Source organism: Panthera tigris, chromosome F2 (assembly GCF_018350195.1).
Source record: "Panthera tigris isolate Pti1 chromosome F2, P.tigris_Pti1_mat1.1, whole genome shotgun sequence".
Lineage (NCBI taxonomy): Eukaryota > Metazoa > Chordata > Mammalia > Carnivora > Felidae > Panthera > Panthera tigris.
In genome coordinates this window covers 78,106,330-78,125,586 of record NC_056676.1, presented here as the reverse complement: position 1 = coordinate 78,125,586, position 19,257 = coordinate 78,106,330, and the positions used below count along the sequence as shown (strand labels likewise).

At 49.5% G+C, this 19,257-nt stretch overlaps 1 protein-coding gene and 1 non-coding gene across 2 annotated transcripts in view; one reads left to right on the top strand and one right to left on the bottom strand.

Annotated features, from left to right (window-relative positions):
- Window positions 1-19,257, top strand: part of COL22A1 (collagen type XXII alpha 1 chain) — a 257,921-nt gene that overhangs the window by 207,178 nt on the left and 31,486 nt on the right. Inside the window, exons 47-51 of the mRNA XM_042973098.1 lie at window positions 1,801-1,854; window positions 3,702-3,755; window positions 8,009-8,062; window positions 11,488-11,541; window positions 16,533-16,586. Of these exons, the coding sequence (XP_042829032.1) occupies window positions 1,801-1,854; window positions 3,702-3,755; window positions 8,009-8,062; window positions 11,488-11,541; window positions 16,533-16,586 (270 nt within the window). The remainder of the gene's footprint in view (window positions 1-1,800; window positions 1,855-3,701; window positions 3,756-8,008; window positions 8,063-11,487; window positions 11,542-16,532; window positions 16,587-19,257) is intronic.
- On the bottom strand, window positions 12,302-12,386 carry TRNAQ-UUG. The gene has a single exon. It is a non-coding gene; the product is annotated as a tRNA-Gln (tRNA).

The window sequence follows — 19,257 nt, the reverse complement described above, 5'->3', positions numbered from 1 at the left end:
CAATGTCAGAGAAGCCGTGTGCTATTCCGTCACTTTTCATTGAGGTTATAATACAGACAGTGTGCTGGCTTTATACACTTAAAAGCAGTAGAAATAATGACATGTAAAAATGACGGAACAAATGCTCTTCCCCTTTGAACCTCTTTTCTTCTCTCCTGCACACTGGCCTTTGACGTTCTACAGGCATTCGTTCACCTAAGGCTCCCAACGCACCTCGGGCAGGCGGCCAGGGAGCATTACGAGGTAGTTACAGCCGTCGGTGAACTGCTGATGTGGGACACGGTGTGTCCACGCGGCTGGACCCATGGTGAACTGGGGGACTCTGGACTTGGAAGGGCTCCCCTAGATTGATCTGCCCCCCCCATCCTTTATTTACTGATGTGCAAACCCAGAGCAAAGAGGGGACATGATCTGCTCGAGGATGCACAAACAAGATGTGACAGGCCTGGAACCAGATCCAAGACTGACTTACTGTGAAAGACTTATTTTACTGCATAATGCCTTCTTTTAACGGAACTGACATGTTTTTGTTTCACGACGTTTTACCGAAATACATTTGTTACCACATTAAATGCAAAGCCAAAATATGTGACAGTTAAGAGAGGTTAGAACTTTTGAGTGTTACTTCCAAGGTTAGTCTATGAAAAATATTTTTGGTGGGTTGCATATTGTGAGTGTCTTGACCACAGTGACGATGACAGTGGCGGTGATGATGGTGATGGTGACAGTGACAATAATGATGGTGAGGGTAATGATAATGGTGATGGTGACAGTGACCATGGTGATGATGGTGCTGGTGATACTGGTGATGCTGATGCTGATGATGACGGGAAAGATGACAGCTAACAATGAATTTATCACTAGCTCACGCACTGTGTAGATTTTAGGTCACTTAATGCTCACAGCAACCCCATGACAAAGGGGTTGTGTTAATATTATTTTAGGAATAAGGAGACAGACAATTGAAGCAGGTTGCCTAATGATAGACTTACTAATGACAAAGCCAGAGTTCAAGTATAAAATAATCCAAAATACTAATTATACTAATATTTATTGAGCTCTTGCTATGTTCTGAGCTCTATGCTGTACTTCCCAGGCGTGTAATTTTATTATCCCAACATTTCACGGGGTAGGCAATCACTATTTTCTCTATTTTATAGAGAAAAAAGACATCCTACAGTTTGGGGTTGAAGTGACCCACTCGAGGTTGCACAGGTAGCAAGGGGAGGAGAAAGGAGGGAACATACGGGCACAGCCATCTCCCCCAGACTGTGGACACTGCTGCCCTGTCCACCTTCTCAGCTCCCCCTCCTCCCTACCCTACACCTGCTCTGCAGGGCCCCCAGACCCTGCTGATTCTGCCTCTCCCCTCCCACATCCTCACACCCCAATTTCCTCCTGACCTCCCCTCCTCTCTTCATGCTGGCCCTTCCAACCCACCCCACACTGGGTCAGGGAGCCCTCTGGAAACCGAGGATAGTCACGGCTCCTTCTAATGGTTTCCGGTGCCTGCAGCTCCATCCAGGTTCAAGGGGTAAACATACAGGGCTCTCGGTAACCCCCACCAGCACCCCACAACCCCATTAAGGCATTCCACCATTGGTTCCTCAACCAGACTCCCTTAACTTCTCTCTGTGGACACCCTGCCTGGCCTACAGCTCAGACTTAAGAGTTGATGAAGAAAGAGTACATGAATGAATGAATGAATGGGTGAACGAATGCATGCGAGCTTTTTTCTTTCGCAATGTAGTTCTAGCAGAATTTCCTGTAATTTTCTTTCTTTTTTCTTTTTCTCCCAAGGGAAGTAAAGGAGAGCGTGGTGCAGCTGGGGAAGCTGGACAGAAAGGTGACCAGGTAAGAACTTACTTTATAATGAACCTGGAGAGGTATCACTGTTCTTCCTAGATAAATTTCATTCTGCCGTTTCTGACATCACTGCTTGGATCTTCCTTGCCTGCAGCAGGATTTTTTTAAACCACATTTTCATGGTTTCCAAATTGATTCCTCTGGTTCATGGTGATATTCCCCTTCCCCAATTATCTGAGGAGATTGCCTTTTCTGGTTTCGTTTGGTTTTACTGAACCCTCTTACCTTTAGAGCTTTTTGTTTACTGAAATGGTAGTCACCCATTACAACATGCCCCCTTCTTTCCTCCCACCCCCATCATTCCTCAGGTGCCTCTTGTGTAACTCACGGTGCTAGTTGAAATCCTCCCCGGATGCCCCTCTGCACTCAGTGCCCAGCCAGCCCCGCTGGACCACGTGTCCGAGTGCATTGTAAGGTAGCACCCGTGACAACAGAAACCCCTCTTTCTGCGGATTCAAACACGGCAGCCCCGTCATCTTTTATCCAGGGTCACCGATTCTGCAGTCCCAGCTCCCCAGCCTCCAGCAGCCTTTCTGCCATTTAAGCTGGCTACCTTCTCCTGCTTTGCTTCTGTCACTCTTCCCTTCTCCTTTTCCTCTCTTGCCCCTGTGCTCCCCCCATCACTCCTCTGTGCATCTCTCCATCGGTCCTCCTTGTCAACCGGCTGCATGCCGGACACAGCCCCAGGCTCTGAGATGCATGGTGCGTAAGGACAAATTCCTGACCTCACAGGGCTTTCTGTTCAGTGAGAAGGTGAGGCAGGTGAGCAGGTACTCCAGAGGCAGTGAGGTAAGAGCTAGCTATGCTCAAGGTCTGAATGACGTACTTAGCTAAAATTCCATCTGTATTTGGAAAAACAAAACGTGTCCAGATTACTCTTGCCATAGTGAATTTTCCTTTTTTTTTTTAATATGAAATTTATTGTCAAATTGGTTTCCATACAACAGCCAGTGCTCCTTCCAACGGCTGCCCTCCTCAATGCCCATCACCCACCCTCCCCTCCCTCCCACCCCCCATCAACCCTCAGTTTATTCTCAGTTTTTAAGAGTCTCTTATGGTTTGGCTCTCTCCCTCTCTAACTTTTTTTTTTTCCTCAAATATAGTACATTCTATCCTGTTACAGCTTGTGTTTTCCAGCAGCAGGAGATAGAGGTGGAGGGCAGGGAAGTCTCTTCCATGGTGGTTTGTGGTTTATTTGATCCTATAAAACGTTGTCTTACTAAAACTAAATGTTACACACAGTACGCTCTAGCTTGCTTAGCTCCTGCTTTAACACACATGGACTCCTCTCTGCCCGGAGATGTGAATCCCTTTCCTAAAGTAACTGCAACGTTATTATAGTGTAGATGCCATACCAGAACAGAAACCGGAACAGCTTCCATTTGGGAGCATATGTTGCATGTGCATATGCATTTACTTGTTTCCAGATTGTTATCATGGGGTGTCTCAAGCCTACACAAATTGTTAGAAACCATAGTAAGAAGACCCCCCACCCTTAGACCTACCACCCAGCCACAGGATGTTGTAGCCATTATAGCCGCTTCTGTTTTCACCTGTGTCTTCAGCCACACCATCTTCCTTCACATTATTGTGAAGCAGATCCGCTTTCAGGGTAGGTTTGGTTTTGTAAATATTGTTAGATACTTCCTCAACCTCTGGAAATACCAAAAATATATTAAAAAAAAAATAAGGTCTTTCTGTTGCCAGCGTCTTTATCCAAAATTGTTATCGGAATGAGAAGCTAGAGTCTGGATTGTCATCTGATGTTTGGTGGCTGCCAGAGTGAAGAGCTTCTTAGGAGTCGTTGTTAAGAACTGCCTCTTGGGTTTCCCTAGGGTCATCCTGGAGTTCCTGGTTTCATGGGACCCCCCGGGAACCCTGGGCCACGGGTAAGTGATGATTTTGAATCCCCTCCTCTTTTGGCTTTGACGTTTTTTTTTTTAATTTTTTTTTAACGTTTTATTTATTTCTGAGACAGACAGAGACAGAGCATGAACGGAGGAGGGTCAGAGAGAGAGGGAGACACAGAATCTGAAGCAGGCTCCAGGCTCTGAGCTGTCAGCACAGAGCCTGACGTGGGGCTCGAACTCGTGGACTGCGAGATCATGACCTGAGCCGAAGTCGGACGCTTAACTGACTGAGCCACCCAGGCGCCCCTGGCTTTGACATTTGAACGCATTTCCATACTCCCTGGAGATGGGGTCATGTTGGACATTGCTCTTACTTTGAGGACTAGGCTGACACCTGAGTGGTGTCTCAGGCTGACCGGAGAGCGTTGGTCCCTGAGGCATCTGGGGTTGAGGACCAAGTGATATGAGTAGCACCAATGGGCAGCGAGGCTAGGGTGCTTATAAGGGCCAGGAGGGTGTTGGCAGGGATGGGCAGGCTTGGTTAATTCTTAATCTGTATCTAGCTTGGGCAAGGGAGGCCTGAGATCCCTGCAAAGTTAGGATCTTAAGTAAAAGATGTAGAAACAGATTCCCCTGTTCCATAGGAACCTGTCCCACGGCAAGAGACTCTGGGAATCACAGTGTCTGTATAAGCACAGATTTTCCTGGGTTTACTAGAGTCAATAATAATAACAACTAATAATTAGTATTATTCAGTATGACCATTTTCTTTAAAAAAATTTTTTTTTAATGTTTATTCATTTTTGAGAGAGAGACAGAGACGGAGACAGAATGTGAACAGGGGAGGGGCAGAGAGAGGGAGACACAGAATCTGAAGCAGGCTCCAGGCTCTGAGCTGTCAGCACAGAGCCCAACATGGGGCTTAAAGCCATGGGCTGTGAAATCATGACCTGAGCCGAAGTCAGACACTTAACTGACTGAGACACCCAGGAGACCCAAATTAGGTTGTTTTAAATGCATTTTTTTTCAATAAAATCATATGAGAGCATGCAACCACATCTTTCACTTCAGAATCAACTTTTCCAGCAAACTCATAGAAAGTAAATTAGCTACAAAAGTATTCAAGCTTTCCCAGTTTACTAGAGAGCCTACCTTGAATCTCTGATACTCGGCTTACTTCCCACCTGCCCCCTGCCCAGGGCAGGTGCCGTTACCATCCTTTTCAGTTTCTCAGACTTAATGCCTCACTGCTGCCTCTCTGCAGTGAGCACGTGAATGACCTTGCAGGGGATCTCTGAGTTTACTATCATTGAAGTTCACAAAATTCTGCATTTTCTTCAGATGAATAATTTCACTTAAGAGATCCCTTTGCATCGTATTTGAATATGTTATTGGATTTTGTGGCATCTGACAGTCAGGCACAAGAATTAAAAATGATCAAGGTAGCAATGTCATAGGTAATGGGGAGAGACATTGGCATTGAATTGAGGAGGGACATTTGAGAAGGAAATAATTTTATATTACACTTCCCATATCATAAAGGCGGTACCTTCCCTGTGTAACCTAATAGCTGAGAGGGCCCCAGAGTAAGTGCTGAGGGAAAGCCCCACTCCCACCCCACCCTGGTCACTCAAAGCCTATAACACGTCTCCCCCCCCCACCCCCCTTGCAAATGAAACCATGTGCTCCTCCCACTGGAAATTGTTCTTTGACAACTCTAGGAAAGGGCTCCTGGCTTATCATTCTCATGCAAGATGATGCATCTGAGATTCAGAAACAGCCACCATCAGAGGGTGGCTGAGTCAGCTAAGCATCTGACTTTAGGTCAGGTCATGATCTCACGGTTTGTGGGTTCGAGCCCTGCGTCAGGCTCTGTGCTGATGTCTCAGAGCCTGTAGCCTGCTTTGGATTCTGTGTCTCCCTCTCTCTCTGCCCCACTCCCACTCACGCTCTGTCTCTCAAAAAGAAACATTAAAAAAAATGTTCAGAGACAGTCACAATCAGACGGCAGCTGGTCTGCCTCCGACTGACCGATGTGTTCTTCAGTTCACTTGGTGGATGTTTCCTGAGCATCTACTTTGTGCTGTGCCCTGGACTGTTAATCACCTTTGGGAGTGGATCCTGGTGAGCTGCCCATTTGGGGTCAGTGGCCAGTCATTCTGTAGCAACTCGAGAGCAGGAAACCCTCCTGGTCATTGTATTGTTTCTTCGAGTGCTTATATGTCAGACCCTGGAACCAGGGATGTGGAAACCAAACAGACAAGGCTCCTCAGAGTTTACTTCCTGGTGCTCAGTTGGCCTACTTTCAGATGAAACCCTTAACCCCAACTGCCATATGGAACTTAATTCCAACTTAGCTAGGTTCCAGAGTAGAGGATGCTAGAAGTTTTTGTCAAAATGATACGGAAGAATCCTGATTTGTAGTAGAAACTCCATTGTTCTATTAGGTTTCGACTAGACGTGTCATTTCCCTGTAGCGTCCCAGCCAGAGAACCATGAACCTTAGGCTCTTTGTTCAAATATTATCAATATCCCTTTATTTCGTGAACATATACTGGGTCCTTACCTGGTGGAAGAGGTGGGGAAAAATCTGACTGCATCTTGTCCCTGGGAATTTGTCTGACATGGGAAACAACACCTATCTTCTGCAGCTGTACCAGACTTCCTTGAGGCCCACCATGTAGCTGTTTCTGTAGCCCTAGAACTTGGCCAGGACTTGGTATGATATGGGCTTCCTACAAGTTTATGTAAAAAAAAAAACCACTAAAGATCGCTGGAAAGGTATCAGTAAGACTGCAAGAGCTTGTGTGTTTGTCCTCCCATATTTAGTTAGTATCCGCCATGTTCCTGGTCGTGGGCTGGCCAGTAGACGTACCGCTGTCATCTGTGCTTATGATAACGGAGAGCCCTTTATGGAGAGTCCTTAGTATGTGCCGATGCTGACTAACTCCTGATATGTATTAACTTTGTCAATTCTCTCAACAACTCAGCTGAAACAGGAGCTGTTTTTCTCCAGTTTACAGAGGAACTGATAGGCACAGAGGAGTAGAGTAATGTGGAGAGCCAAGACATGGACCCAGGGACGCTGGTTCTGAGAGGGTGCACCCCAACTGATACCTTCTATTCTGTGCTAAGCACACTGCAAGCACTGCCTCATTTCCTGCTCCCCTCCTCACAGCCCGGACAATAATATCACTTCTACCCTTTCACTGACAAGGAAGCTGAAGATGGGAATCGTATACCCCTTGACCAAAGCTAGAAAGAAGCAGTGTATTCGTTAGTCTAAACAATCTGTCCCCTTGGACCATCTGGGGGGCTCAGTTGGTTGAGCTTCCAACTCTTGGTTTCAGCCCAGGTCATGATCCCAGGGTCATGGGATCACTCCCCGTGTTGGGCTGCACACTGAGCATGGGGCCTGCTCGGGATTCTCTCTCTCTCCCGCTCTGTCCCTCGCCCCTGTGAGTTCTCTCTCTCAAAATAAATAAATAAAAATTAAAAAAAAAAAAAAGAATCTATGTCTCATCTGCCAGCCAGCCCAGATTTCATTCATGCATTCATTCATTCATTCAAGAAATATTGAGTGCCCGCTATCTCTGAGGCAATGTTTTAGTTCCCAGTAAAGGAAATCATCAACAAACACTAGGGTGGCAGATGGCGATAAAGGCTATGGAGGAAAATGAAGGTGTTAGGAGGGGCAGGCGCTTTGGAGTTTGGATTTGGGAGGTGGATAATTTCTCACTGAGCCGGGATGAGGACGAGGGCAGGCTGTGCGCTCTGAGCCTTGGGGGACTGGATTTCACGCAGGGGGAGCAGCAGGGGAGGGAGCTGAGCGGACTCACCCTGCTGCACTCACTCACGTGCGTAGAACTCCTCTTTCATGGTTCCATGCACTTCTCATCTCTGGGTTGGCACAACCAAAAACACCCTCCTTATTAGCCTCGAAGATAAATCCACTTGTTCCTTCTTGCCTTCTGTCCCCAAATGTCCCCTGATGTTAGCCGGAGGCGTCCACTCTGAAGTGAGACAGTTTGCTGTTGCCGGGGAGGCCGGCTGGCTGGCGACTACTCTGGTCCTTCCTGCCCCATGGCTGCTGTTCCCCTGACATCTTTGTGTTCCCAGAGACCAGACCAGCGTGCTGGGGGAGGCGGAGGCTCCCAGGAGCACCTGTGGTTCTGGCAGCTGGGGAGGGGCTCGGGACGCACCCTCCGTGCACTGCTCCATGCACAAAGAGGCACTAACCATCTCTGTTGAGATCTTCACAGCAAACTGACTCCCTGCTCTGTCGTCCTTAGGGAGCGGATGGCGTTGCTGGGGCCGCTGGACCTCCAGGGATCCAAGGGCCGCCGGTAAGTTCCTCAGCAGACCGGACCTGCCCTGAGTCTGTTTGGGCTTCCCAGAACCCAGGTGTTCACAGGCCTGGTCCTGGTCCTCCCTCTGCCTCCGTGGCTCCTCATGCTGAGTATTCACAGTCTTGCAATGAAATTGTGGGGGAGGGGAGTTGTTTGCTTCCCATTGGGACCGTGGTTTCTTGCCTCTGACATAAACGTTTTGGAGCACTTGGGTGGTTCAGTTGGCCAAGCGTCCAACTTCAGCTCAGGTCATGATCTTGAGGTTCATGGGTTCAAGTCCCGCGTCGGACTCTGTGCTGACAGCTCAGAGCCTGGAGCCTACTTCGGATTCTGTGTCTCCCTCTCTCTCTGCCCCTTCCCCTGTTCATGCTCTGTTCTCAAAAATAAGTAGAAAAACGTTAAAAAAAATTTAAGAAATAGAATAATAAAATTAAAGTGAAATAAAATAAAAAAATAAAATAAAATAAAATAGGTTTGGATGAATGGCCTGGCAATCCAGGATTCCAGAGTCTGGTTTACAACCAGCTCACACAGGCCCTGTGGGTGTGGTTCTCTTCTGAACAGGCACTGGGGAGGGTAAAGGCTTGAGCCAACCCGCCCTGAGGCTACGGTATATTTCAGGAGGCACGTTGGACAGGAGTAGCTCCTGTTATCCAACCGCCCCAAAGAGGAGCGAGAAGTCAGAGAGGGGAGTCACACAGGACTCTGCCTGGCATCCCAAGCTGGCTCGCAGGCAGGTCAGCCCTCCCCTGGCATCTCTGGGCTCTGATGCCAGGAGCTCTTGAGGGATCAGTTAGGACAGCTCGTCCTAACCCCCTGCTGGGAGGAGGAGGGCAAAGCCCAGTGGGTTTGGGTTACTAGTCCAAGGACACACAGGTAATTAATGTCCAAGTTGGGAGTTAAGTCACTTTGGAAACTCCCGATTCAGTGTCCTTCTGCCATTCGACTCTGACCCGCTGTGGGGGATGGCCGGGCTGGGGGCTGCGGGGGTGTTGGGATCCAAAACTAACAGCCGCATAGATCAGCTTTTGTTCACCATCTGGCCAGTCCTCTTGAAGCTGCCCCCTTAGAAGTCCCAGGCGGAAGGGAATATAAAACCTACCACAGGCAGCTTTGCACCGATTCTCGGACACCAAAAGATCTCCCCCACGAACACAGACCGTTTGCCCCAAGAGAGGAAGATACAGCCCAGATGTGAATCTCACATACCTCGGAGCTAAACTGTATTGAGTAAGACATCGATTCTGCCGTGGGACCCTGTGGCAAGCGATGGCTGTGCTTGAAGCTGCCTGGGGTCCCGATATTTCTCTGTATACATCAAACCAGAGTATGCTCTGAGTTTTCTTAGCATAAACAATGAGTATTGGTAGGTTAAAAAAAAATTTAAAAAGCTAAATGGGACATAATAAAAAAAGATACAAACTGAAAATATTTTCATTATATTTTGAAATGAAACATATAAACCATTTGCCAATCTTTTTGACATAGAAGGAAGGCCTTACTTCGATTTTGGGTCCCCTAGTGGAGTCTCTTGTCGTTATTCTTGTAAAAAGAACATCTACCCACTGACTGTTTGCTGCTTCTTGAAAAAGTGGTTTGAGAATGTAACACCACCTGTGAAGCAATTTGAATGCAGAATCCTAGATCGTTAGGGTATTTTTTTTCCTAATCTTTTATAGCTATCTCGTTACAGCCATCTAGATAGTGAGTCATCTTTGTAAAATAAAGTCTTAACTTAAAGATCATTCTTTTTCTTTTTCCACCTACATTTAGTTGGGTTACCTAATGAATAATTATGTAATTTCCAGGGTGCCTGGGTGGCTCAGTGGGTTAACTGTTTGACTTTGGCTCAGGTCATGATCTTGTAGTTCACAAATTCGAGCCCCGCGTCGGGCTCCATGCTGAGCGTGGAGCCTGCTTAAGATTCTTTCCTGGGGCGCCTGGGTGGCTCAGTCGGTTAAGTGTCCAACTTCGGCTCGGGCCATCATCTCGTGGTTCATGAGTTCGAGCCCTGCGTCAGTCTCTGTGTGGACAACTCAGAGCCTGGAGGCTGCTTCAGATTCTGTGTCTCCCTCTCTCTCTGCTCCTCCCCCACTCAAGCTCCCTCTCTCTCTCACTCAAAAATAAATAAAAAAGCATTACAAAACTGTGTAATTTCCACAGCAAAGCACAGCTTGCACAATACAAACAGGATTAGGACCAAGCTGACCTCTTGTGTATCTTCAGCTCACATCATGGGGTTAAAAAAGCCCGAAATAGTAAATATTTTAGTCTTCGTGGGCCACGTGGTCTCTGTCGCAAGTATTCAGCACCGCTGTGATAAGATGAAGTCGTCATGCACAGTAGGTCAACGAAAAGGTTCCACTGTGTGCTGATACAACTTTATTTGCAAAAGCAGCGAGGGCTGGAGTTTTGCTAATTCCAGTAGTGGCTCCCTACTAGGGTCTTTGGAAAAACAGACTTTCAGGAAGGAATCCAGTGAGCTCCATTATCAGTATTTAAAAATCCCTAATGATGCTGAGTCTTTGTTCCAAGTTGACAAAAAAAAAAATCCACTTTGTTTATAAAATCTGTATAAATCTGAATTAAATATCAAAATATCTTCGCCTTTGGTTTTCGTCCAAGAAGCTAACATCACAAGCCTTAAGGATACCTCATTTTGTGTGGCAGGTGGATTAGAATGTAAAACCTGACATCAGCATTTTACCACTTCAAAAGAAACAGTGGCCGGAGATTATAAAGGCGTTGGGGCCTCTTAATTAGAGACACAGGTGACAGAAGAACACTCATCCAGATAGAAATGATAGCATTGATGACTTCATCTGATTGAGAAGCTGTGTTTGGCAGTGATGTGTGTCTGGCGAATAAAATGGAAAATGAAGTATGAATTAAGGCAATTTGGTAAACACAGTCTTTCAAAACACCAGCTATAAACTTGGTAGGAAGTTTAGGAGCCTCCAGACGAGGGGATGGTGACACCAAACCATCTGTTTAGCCCCAGGCCGGCTTTTTGCTTGTGTTGGATCCCGTGTGCCCAACAAGGTCAAGAGCTGTGGTCAGGAGCTGTGGTGCTGCGTGGTGAGGGTTTGGCCCTCAGGCAGTGTTGAAGATAAAGTACAGAGCTGGGGTTGGACCCAAGTCTTGTGGACCCCAAGCATCTTCTTCCCACCAGGCATTTCCATCTTCAGTCCCCCTGAGTCCATGTAACGTGCTGGAAAGCTTCTCTGTGTGCACATGCACCTGCCGTGATGTGCTCTGCCCAGGGCGCCTCCCTGCTGTGGGGCAGGCAATGCCTGGCAAGCACTTCGCTTCTCACCGAAGACGCCTGCCAGCCCGTGAGGGCAGTTCTGTGTGAGATCGTTTCCTTCCAGAAAAGCCAGTCTGAGAGATCTAATGGTGTTTTTGTGTCTTGCATCCTTCAGGGGAAAGAAGGTCCTCCTGGCCCCGAAGGCCCATCTGGGTTACCCGGAATCCCGGTAAGTGAGATTAAACACACACACACACACACACACACACACACACACACACACACACAATGAGACCAAAAAACCAAAAACCTGGTTTCTCTGCTACAAAAATGAGCAAACCAAAACATACTGCACCACTGTTTAGGTAAGACATGGTCACTGGGGGAGTTTCGAGTATTACAGAAAATGAGAAGGAGAATCACTAACCAAAGCCAAGTAAGTACATTTTTGGTGGGGTCAGTCTTAACCTCATTCTTCTATGCAGTATGCACTGTTGTTGTTGATTTGTGTAGATGATGTTTTTATCTCTCTCCACACATGCATATGTGTGTATCCACGGTTAAGATCTCTGTCTCACACACACACACACACACACGCGCGCGCGCACACAACTGTGATAATGAACTATTTATGATAAAATAAACACTTCTTATTTTCCACACTGGTATTAACTGTTCATACACTCATTAAATTTTATATACACTCTGCCCAACGCATGTACCATAATATATATGATCATTCCTCTGTTGCCTCATAAATCTTATCGTTATTTTTTTTTAAACTATATTAAGCTATTTTGCATGCATGGCACTTTTCTACCTAATGGCCCTCAAAAGTGAGGTTCACTTGTCAGGTGTAATAATATCTGAGGTTCTTTATTTTTTTTAATATTTATTTTTGAGAGAGAGAGACAGAGTGAGTGGGGGAGGGCAGAGAGAGAGGGAGACAGAATCCAAAGCAGGCTCCAGGCTCTAAGCTATCAGCACAGAGCCTGACGCGGGGCTCGAACCCACAAGCCTTGAGATCAGGACCTGAGCCAAAGTCAGACGCTTAACCAACTGAGCCACCCAGGCGCCCCTGAGGGTCTTGATACACACTGCCAAATTACTTTCTATGAATACTGTTCTGGACTTTTAAATTTAATATACTTCTCAATAGGGTTGAGCTCTCTAGTTAGTTAGTAAGGCTGGTCCAGAGAGATCATATGCTGCCTCCTCCATTGAGAACGCATCCCTGTGGAGTTGGTGGTCTGGCCCGTGCCTGCTGCTGGGGCCTCTACTGGCCACAGCCCCCGACCCCGGCCCTGCATACTGTATTGTTTTATTGCAGCCACACTGGCTTCCTTTTGGTTCGTAGAATGTTCTGCATCCTCTTTTCCAGACCACAGGGCCTTTGCCCATGCATTTCTGTCTACCCACAATGCCTCTTCCTTACCTCTTGCACCAGCTGCTTTTGCCTTTGCTCTTTTGCATCCCATCTCAGGCATCACCCCCTGGAAGTTTTCTCTGCACCCCCTAGGCTGGGGCAGTCTCTCCTAGTCTCTTTTCCTTTCCTTGTGAGGGACTATCTCAGCAGTAATCACATCTTTATTTGTATAATGGTTTCATTAGTGACCCCTTACTCCAATGTTCATTAACTTATTTGCTCATTCGGCAGAGTCTACTTAGGCACCCACTGTTTGCTAGATATGGAAATCTAACAGAAAAGTCCCTGCTAATCATGGGGTTTTGCTCTAGGCTGTGGGTTCTAGAAGACCAGGCTTTGGCTTCCCACACATAGTGAACACCCAGCAAATACTACTTAAAGAAACACATGGATGAATGAACTGCTCTCTCAGAGCCCTCCCTCCTCAAGTATCTGAGAAGTGACTCCACTGGTCAAAGACACATTTCCCAGGCACCACTGTCAGCTCTCCCTGCAGCCATGTGACCCTGGGGTTAAGTAACGTGTGCAGGGCGCACAGATCTTAAAAGATGTGCTGGGTTGAGAAACCCCTGTTGGTCTACACTGCGGCCCTGCAGCCTAGCCTGTCCTGGCAGCTGGAAGGTACTGACCGATATAATTCTAGCGATGGTGAAGCTAAGGAGAGAAAATCCTGGTCTGGCTTTTGTGCCAAGCCCTTATCACCACAGCCCTAGCATACTGGAGGGGAGAGGCATGGCTTCCGGTGTTGACTTCGCCATTTTCTTAATAATGTCCCCTTAGCCCTTCCACCCTGTCCTCCCTTCCAGGGGAGGGTCCTGTCTCTCAGACATAAGCCAAGCCTGGGCACATGCTATCCCTGCAGCCTCGGGAATGGCTTCCTCTCTCTCACCCCATCCCCCACCCCAGCCACTCTGAATGCCTTTGCCTCTTCTGTATCATTCCTGTGTCAGAAACACTTCCTCTCCCTCTGCCTGGAGGATAAGAATCCTCGTAGCTTCGGGGCGCCTGGCTGGCTCAGTCAGTTAGGCGTCCGACTCTTGATTTCATCTCAGGTCATGATCTCATGGTTCATGAGTTCGAGCCCCGCGTCGGGCTCTCTGCTGACAACCGGGAGCCTGCTTGGGATTCTTTCTCCCTCTCTCTTTCTGTCTGCCTGTCCCCTGCTCGCTCTCTCTCTCTCTCCAAATAAACATTAAAACAAACAAAAAAAGAATCCTCATAGCTTTCATGTGCACGGTGCACACCCCCTGATGGGCTCTGTGCAAAGAGCTTTCCGCATGTTATAACATATGTACCCTTTGCCCGTGGGCCCTCTCAGCAGCTCATGCTGAGGTCTGGACTGGACTCATTTTCTCTGGGAGGCGCCCTGAGCCTCCCCAGGGGCTTCGGTAGAAATCTGAGCAGTGCTCCAGGAGCACTCAGCCCCCTACGCCATCACAACACAGATGCAGCCACACACATCCATCCATCTCTGTCCCCAGCACAGCGCCAAGTAGTGCTTCCTAGATCTGGGCTGACCTAGGCCAGAATTCAAGGAACCAGACAGACCCAGCCATGGTCCCCGCCAGTATGTGGCCTGGGGTCTCGTGGAGAAGCCAAACAGAAAAGGATGAAACCATTGACACAGAGCATGCTGTGCTATGTGGTAGGTAGAGGGGGGCCCAGGGGCCCATAGTGGACACCTAAGCCAGACCTGGAGGGATGTCTGTGGAGGGGACACTTGAGGCGAGTGTTCAAGGTCAAGTAGTCAAGGCTGAGAAGGATGAGAGGGGTCAGGAAGAAGGTAGAAGGAGGAACGTATAAGAGACATGGATGTATTTACGTACAGGAACTGGCTAGAAGAAATATTAAGTGTTAGGGGTGCCTGGGGGGCTCAGTCGGTTAAGCGTCTGACTTCGGCTCAGGTCATGATCTCGCAGCTCATGGGTTTGAGCCCATGTCAGGCTCTTTGCTGACAGCTGGGAGCCTGGAGCCTGCTTCGGATTCTGCGTCTCCCTCTCTCTCTGCCCCTCCCCTGTTGCTCTCTCTCTCTAAAAAATAAACACATTTTTTTAAAAAGAAAGACTAAGTGTTAGGAAGTGGCTTCTGCTTCTGGCCAGGGCCATGGGGGGCGCACTGTGACTTTGCTAACACTCATTGGGCACCAACGGTCGCTTCTGGGAAGGAGAGCCACAAACCTCACCATTTATTAGGCACCCCTCTGTGCCAGAAAGACCCTTCGTATTCCTCCCCCTGCAGTCGGGGAGCATCTCTTTAATTTACTGAAGGTGCAGAAGCAGGTTCGGAGACATTAACGGGCCGCTCAGCAGGTCTGCCTGAGGCAGCTTCTCTCTCTCGGAAAGCCACCTTTCCTTCTCAGACAATCCGTGGGCCACACACGGCCCTCCTCTGCATTTCCCCATGTGGCACTCGTGCTGCTCCCACACATCATGCCTTTGACCCCGGGGGGTCCTCAGGGTCTCCAGCCAGAGTCTACAGGTCTCCTGCCTGGCCGCGCTTCCTCCTGTGATTGGCTTCCTCTCCCACGCACATGTCTCTTGACCTCCCCCCTGCTGCTGCATGCATGGAGAAAAGTGCTTTCTGGAAAACTCTTGATTGAAAAGAGGACCAGTACGGCCCGGCTTCCACAGCAGCCCCGCTGGTTTCCCTGGTTAACCTGGTTATGCCAGGAGCGGCATTCGGAAAGGGTTACAGGTGTCCGTTGAGCATTGGACCAGCGCCCTGGATGGCCACGAAACTTAGATTCCAGTCCACGGTGGCTTCCCAAGGTACCAGGCCACTGGGCTTCCCCTGCTGCCAGGCCACTGATGTTGAAGGCACTGATGAGGAACAATGCCCGGTGTCCTGAATGCCTACAGCAGCAGAGACAGCCCCGGTGCGGGGGCCACCTGTCGAGGCTGGGTTAGTTCTGCCTCGTGGGCAGGAGCTTCCGTTCTGACCGCCTGGTAACTCTGTGGAGCACACTTGCCATCTCTTTTTAGGAGCAGGGCACTGAGGGGCTGAGGATATCGATAATTTGCCCAAGACCAGGTGCCTAGTAGTGCAAGAAGGATTCAGACCTTGCCTGGGTTGACTCAGTTTCCCCTCTGCCCTGCTGCCTGGTTGCTTTCCTTCCCCAGACCCCCACGCTCACCCCCAGTCCAGGTGGTCCAGGATTGGAACCTAAGTCTGTGTGACGTCATCGTCATTGTACAGAATTCTCTTTCCCGTTTGCAGAGACTTGAATAACGGTCTCTTAGGGAAACCTGAGGCTTCTAGTGACCTCCTTAGGGCAAGGAGGCTGGGCATGGGGAGGGAATCCCAACTGGATCTCACGGAGAGAAACGCCAAGTGTTCACAGCTGTTCGTAACCCACACGTAATCTGTGTTGGCTCCCTGAGTCCCCGTGTGTCCCGTGCTGCCCTGTATCTGTCCAGTGTCCCCAGTGTCTCCATCAGAAGCTGCATCCTTGCCCACTCCTTGCTGCATTCAATCCCAGAGGCCCAGACATGACGCTCTGGTGTCCCAAGGTTGTCTTCATGACATGCCTAGTAGGGGCTTCTGCAGATCAACAGAACCAAGAATGATGCTGTTGCAAGTTTTTGCCTTTCCGCTCTGTGCCAGGTGCTGTGGATCGGAGATCCCAGGCAGAATTGTGGTGTTGGGAAGAAACCAGGAGGTCAAACCAGTTCTGTCTGTTCAAGTGGCCCCTAAGCTGTTCAGTGTGGCTGTAGCCCAGCACTAGGCGTGTGTCCCGAACGCAGCCTGTGTCTTCCCTCCCGGAACCTCCAATAGCAATTTGATTTCTCTTGCAGGGAGAAGAAGGCAAAGAGGGCAGAGGTGGAAAACCAGGTCCCCCCGGGGAGCCGGTAAGGGACTCTCAATTTTTTACCATGTTATGCACCAAATTAGTAATGTCTCCGTTAACAGCTGCTCTTTGTGGACGAGCTACTGTGACACAGGTGCAGCCAGAGTCACTTTCTCTGTGTTACTTCATTTACTTCTCCTGACAACCTTACAGGGTGAATGCTGCTGTCCCCATTTTATAGCTGAGAAAATGGAGTCTCAGGGAGGTCCAGCGATGGGCCCAAAGTCATATGATGGGCTGGTGATAGAATCAGAACTTGAGCCTGGGACTTCGGCCTGGCCTCCGCATTTTTTTTTTTTTACTGCCCCCTTCAGCCTCAGTCCTGTTGACACGGGAGGGGAGCTGGGGCAGGTAGACGCCGGCTGGAGTAGAAGCCTGATATCCTGGAAGCCTGTAGAAGCCTGATACCCTGGAAGCCTGTTATCCCCACCAAAAACCTGAGCGTTCTGGCCAGCTCCAGGTGAAGGGAGTTCGCCCTTTCTTCAGCTTTGGCCTAGAGTTTCAGGTTTTGTTTTTTCCCCTTTTCTTTTTCTCTGACGTCACCTGCCCAGGACACACAGTGAAACAGACCGAGTGCTTGGGAGGGAGTCTCTGTGCCCCACCAGCAGTTGGTTGGAACAAAAAGTGGGCAGGGGGTTCTGCCGACCCGTATCTGTGGCCTCACTGTGGTCCTGCACGGTTGCCTGCTTCTCTTGGCCGTGGGTCAGGGCCCGTGGGGCCAGCACGTTTGTCTCCCCAGATCCCTTCCGTGGCCTCAGTACTGAGGGGGGGAGCTGGGAGGTGGTGTCTGGGCCTCAAGACCCAGACCTCCACACGCCCACCCATGGCAGAGCGTCAATGATGGCGTGCCCCTGCTAGTATATTACGCAGCCCCGAGGAAGGTGTTCTCCATACACTGATGTGAGCCTTCTCCAAGACGCATGGCAACTTGGCCAGAATCGCTGGAGAACCAAGCGAGGTGAGACATCAGCCATCGGCGGAAGGCACCAGCTCATCTCACTGGTAATGACGTCGGGATGTGACTCTTCCCCAGCCGCCCTGGTTTTAAGTCCTGCTGAGGTCAGAGCTGCAGAACCCTTAGAGCCACTAAGGGGGATTACACAGAAGTTTCTACAGCAAGGTTTCCAATTCCATTTAATTTGGTCATAAGTTGTTACGACTTCTGCATCTTACACGAGTTGCAGGAAGCACCTTCTTCATCATTTTTCACTGCTTGCCGGATGCCGGAACCAGAATTCACTGCTGAGAGGAAAAGAAAGCGCTTGGGGCAGCAAGCACTGTAAACAAAAGGCCCCTGCCAAGCCGCCGAAGCTGCCGAAGGCTGATGCCCAGCAGAGCAGCCCGTGGAGGGCACGTGGCAGTTAGCGGGCTGAGACTGTGGGAGGGGAGAGAGAATGGAGACCGTCACTATGTGCCCGGCTCGCGCTGCGGCACAGATGCTTTGTTACCTTTTCCACTGTGACCCCCAGAAGATCCCCATGGGGTGTGGCATTATTATTGCCCCAGATGAGGAAACTGAGGCACAGAGAGGTTAAGCAGGGTGGCCAAGGTCACACGGCTGGTAAATGAAGCTTCTGGGACTCACCCTCCAGAGGCTGACTCCCGAGTTCAGTGCTGCGGGACAGAAAGTCAACTTTTTTTCTTTTAATGTTTATTTATTTTTGAGAAAGAGACAGAGAATGACGGGGAAGAGGGGCAGAGAGAGAGGGAGACACAGAATCAGAAGCAGGCTCCGGGCTCTGAGCTGTCAGCACAGAGCCCAATGCGGGGCTTGAACCCATGAGCTGTGAGATCATGACCTGAGCCGAAGTCGGACGCTCAACCGACTGAGCCACCCAGGTGCCCCAGAAAGTCAACTTTTCTGCAGGTATGTTATTCTGAGAGTTGTCAGGCCTCGGTCTGCATCCAGTGTGTTTGTGGATTGTCTCTTCCAGTTAGGCCTGTGTCAGGCCTTGGGCCTAGACCAGTACGAGGCCAAGTCTGTTCTGGGCACGCGGTGGGTAAGTCAGTACGTGAGGAGGCAGGGAGTGGGGGCTTAGCAACTCCCACCTGGGAGCCTTCCAGAGTGTGCCAGGCGCTCGCTCCGGAATCTCAGTGTGTGGCCCTTGTGACGTCTTCTCTCTCTGAACTGCCTGAGAAATTGGCCTGGGAATGAGCGGCACAGGATCCCATAAAAGCAGATCCAGAGACAAGGATTTACGGCAGGCGGGGCGTTTGGGAAGTGCTCCCAGGAAACACCGAGGGCATGAGGAAATGAGACTGGGAAAGATCCCCACGGGGAAAGCCACCGACATCAGGCTAGGGAGTGAGCCCCTCCAGGGGTCAGCCAGGCCAGTGTCACTGGAGACCCTCTGAGAATTTGTGAGGAGCTCGCTTGGAATCCGTGCCCCCAGCCCTGCCAGCCAGTCCATCCATCCGTCTGTCGATTTCAAGCCTTTTTAAATAGAGGATTGCTCCCGGAGGCATTAACGAACACATTAACTTCCACACCTCAATGTCAGGCACCCCCGAAGGCCGTTCTGCACACAGCTCTCAGCCTGAGCAGGGACTGCTTACCGATGATGGGCCCCCCCCTCGGGGAGCCAAGCGGATGTGGTTGGAAAGCAGCAGCATTTGCTACACTCGGTGTATTTTTTCAAGTTCCTATGTGTTAGGGACATGGATGGACAGAT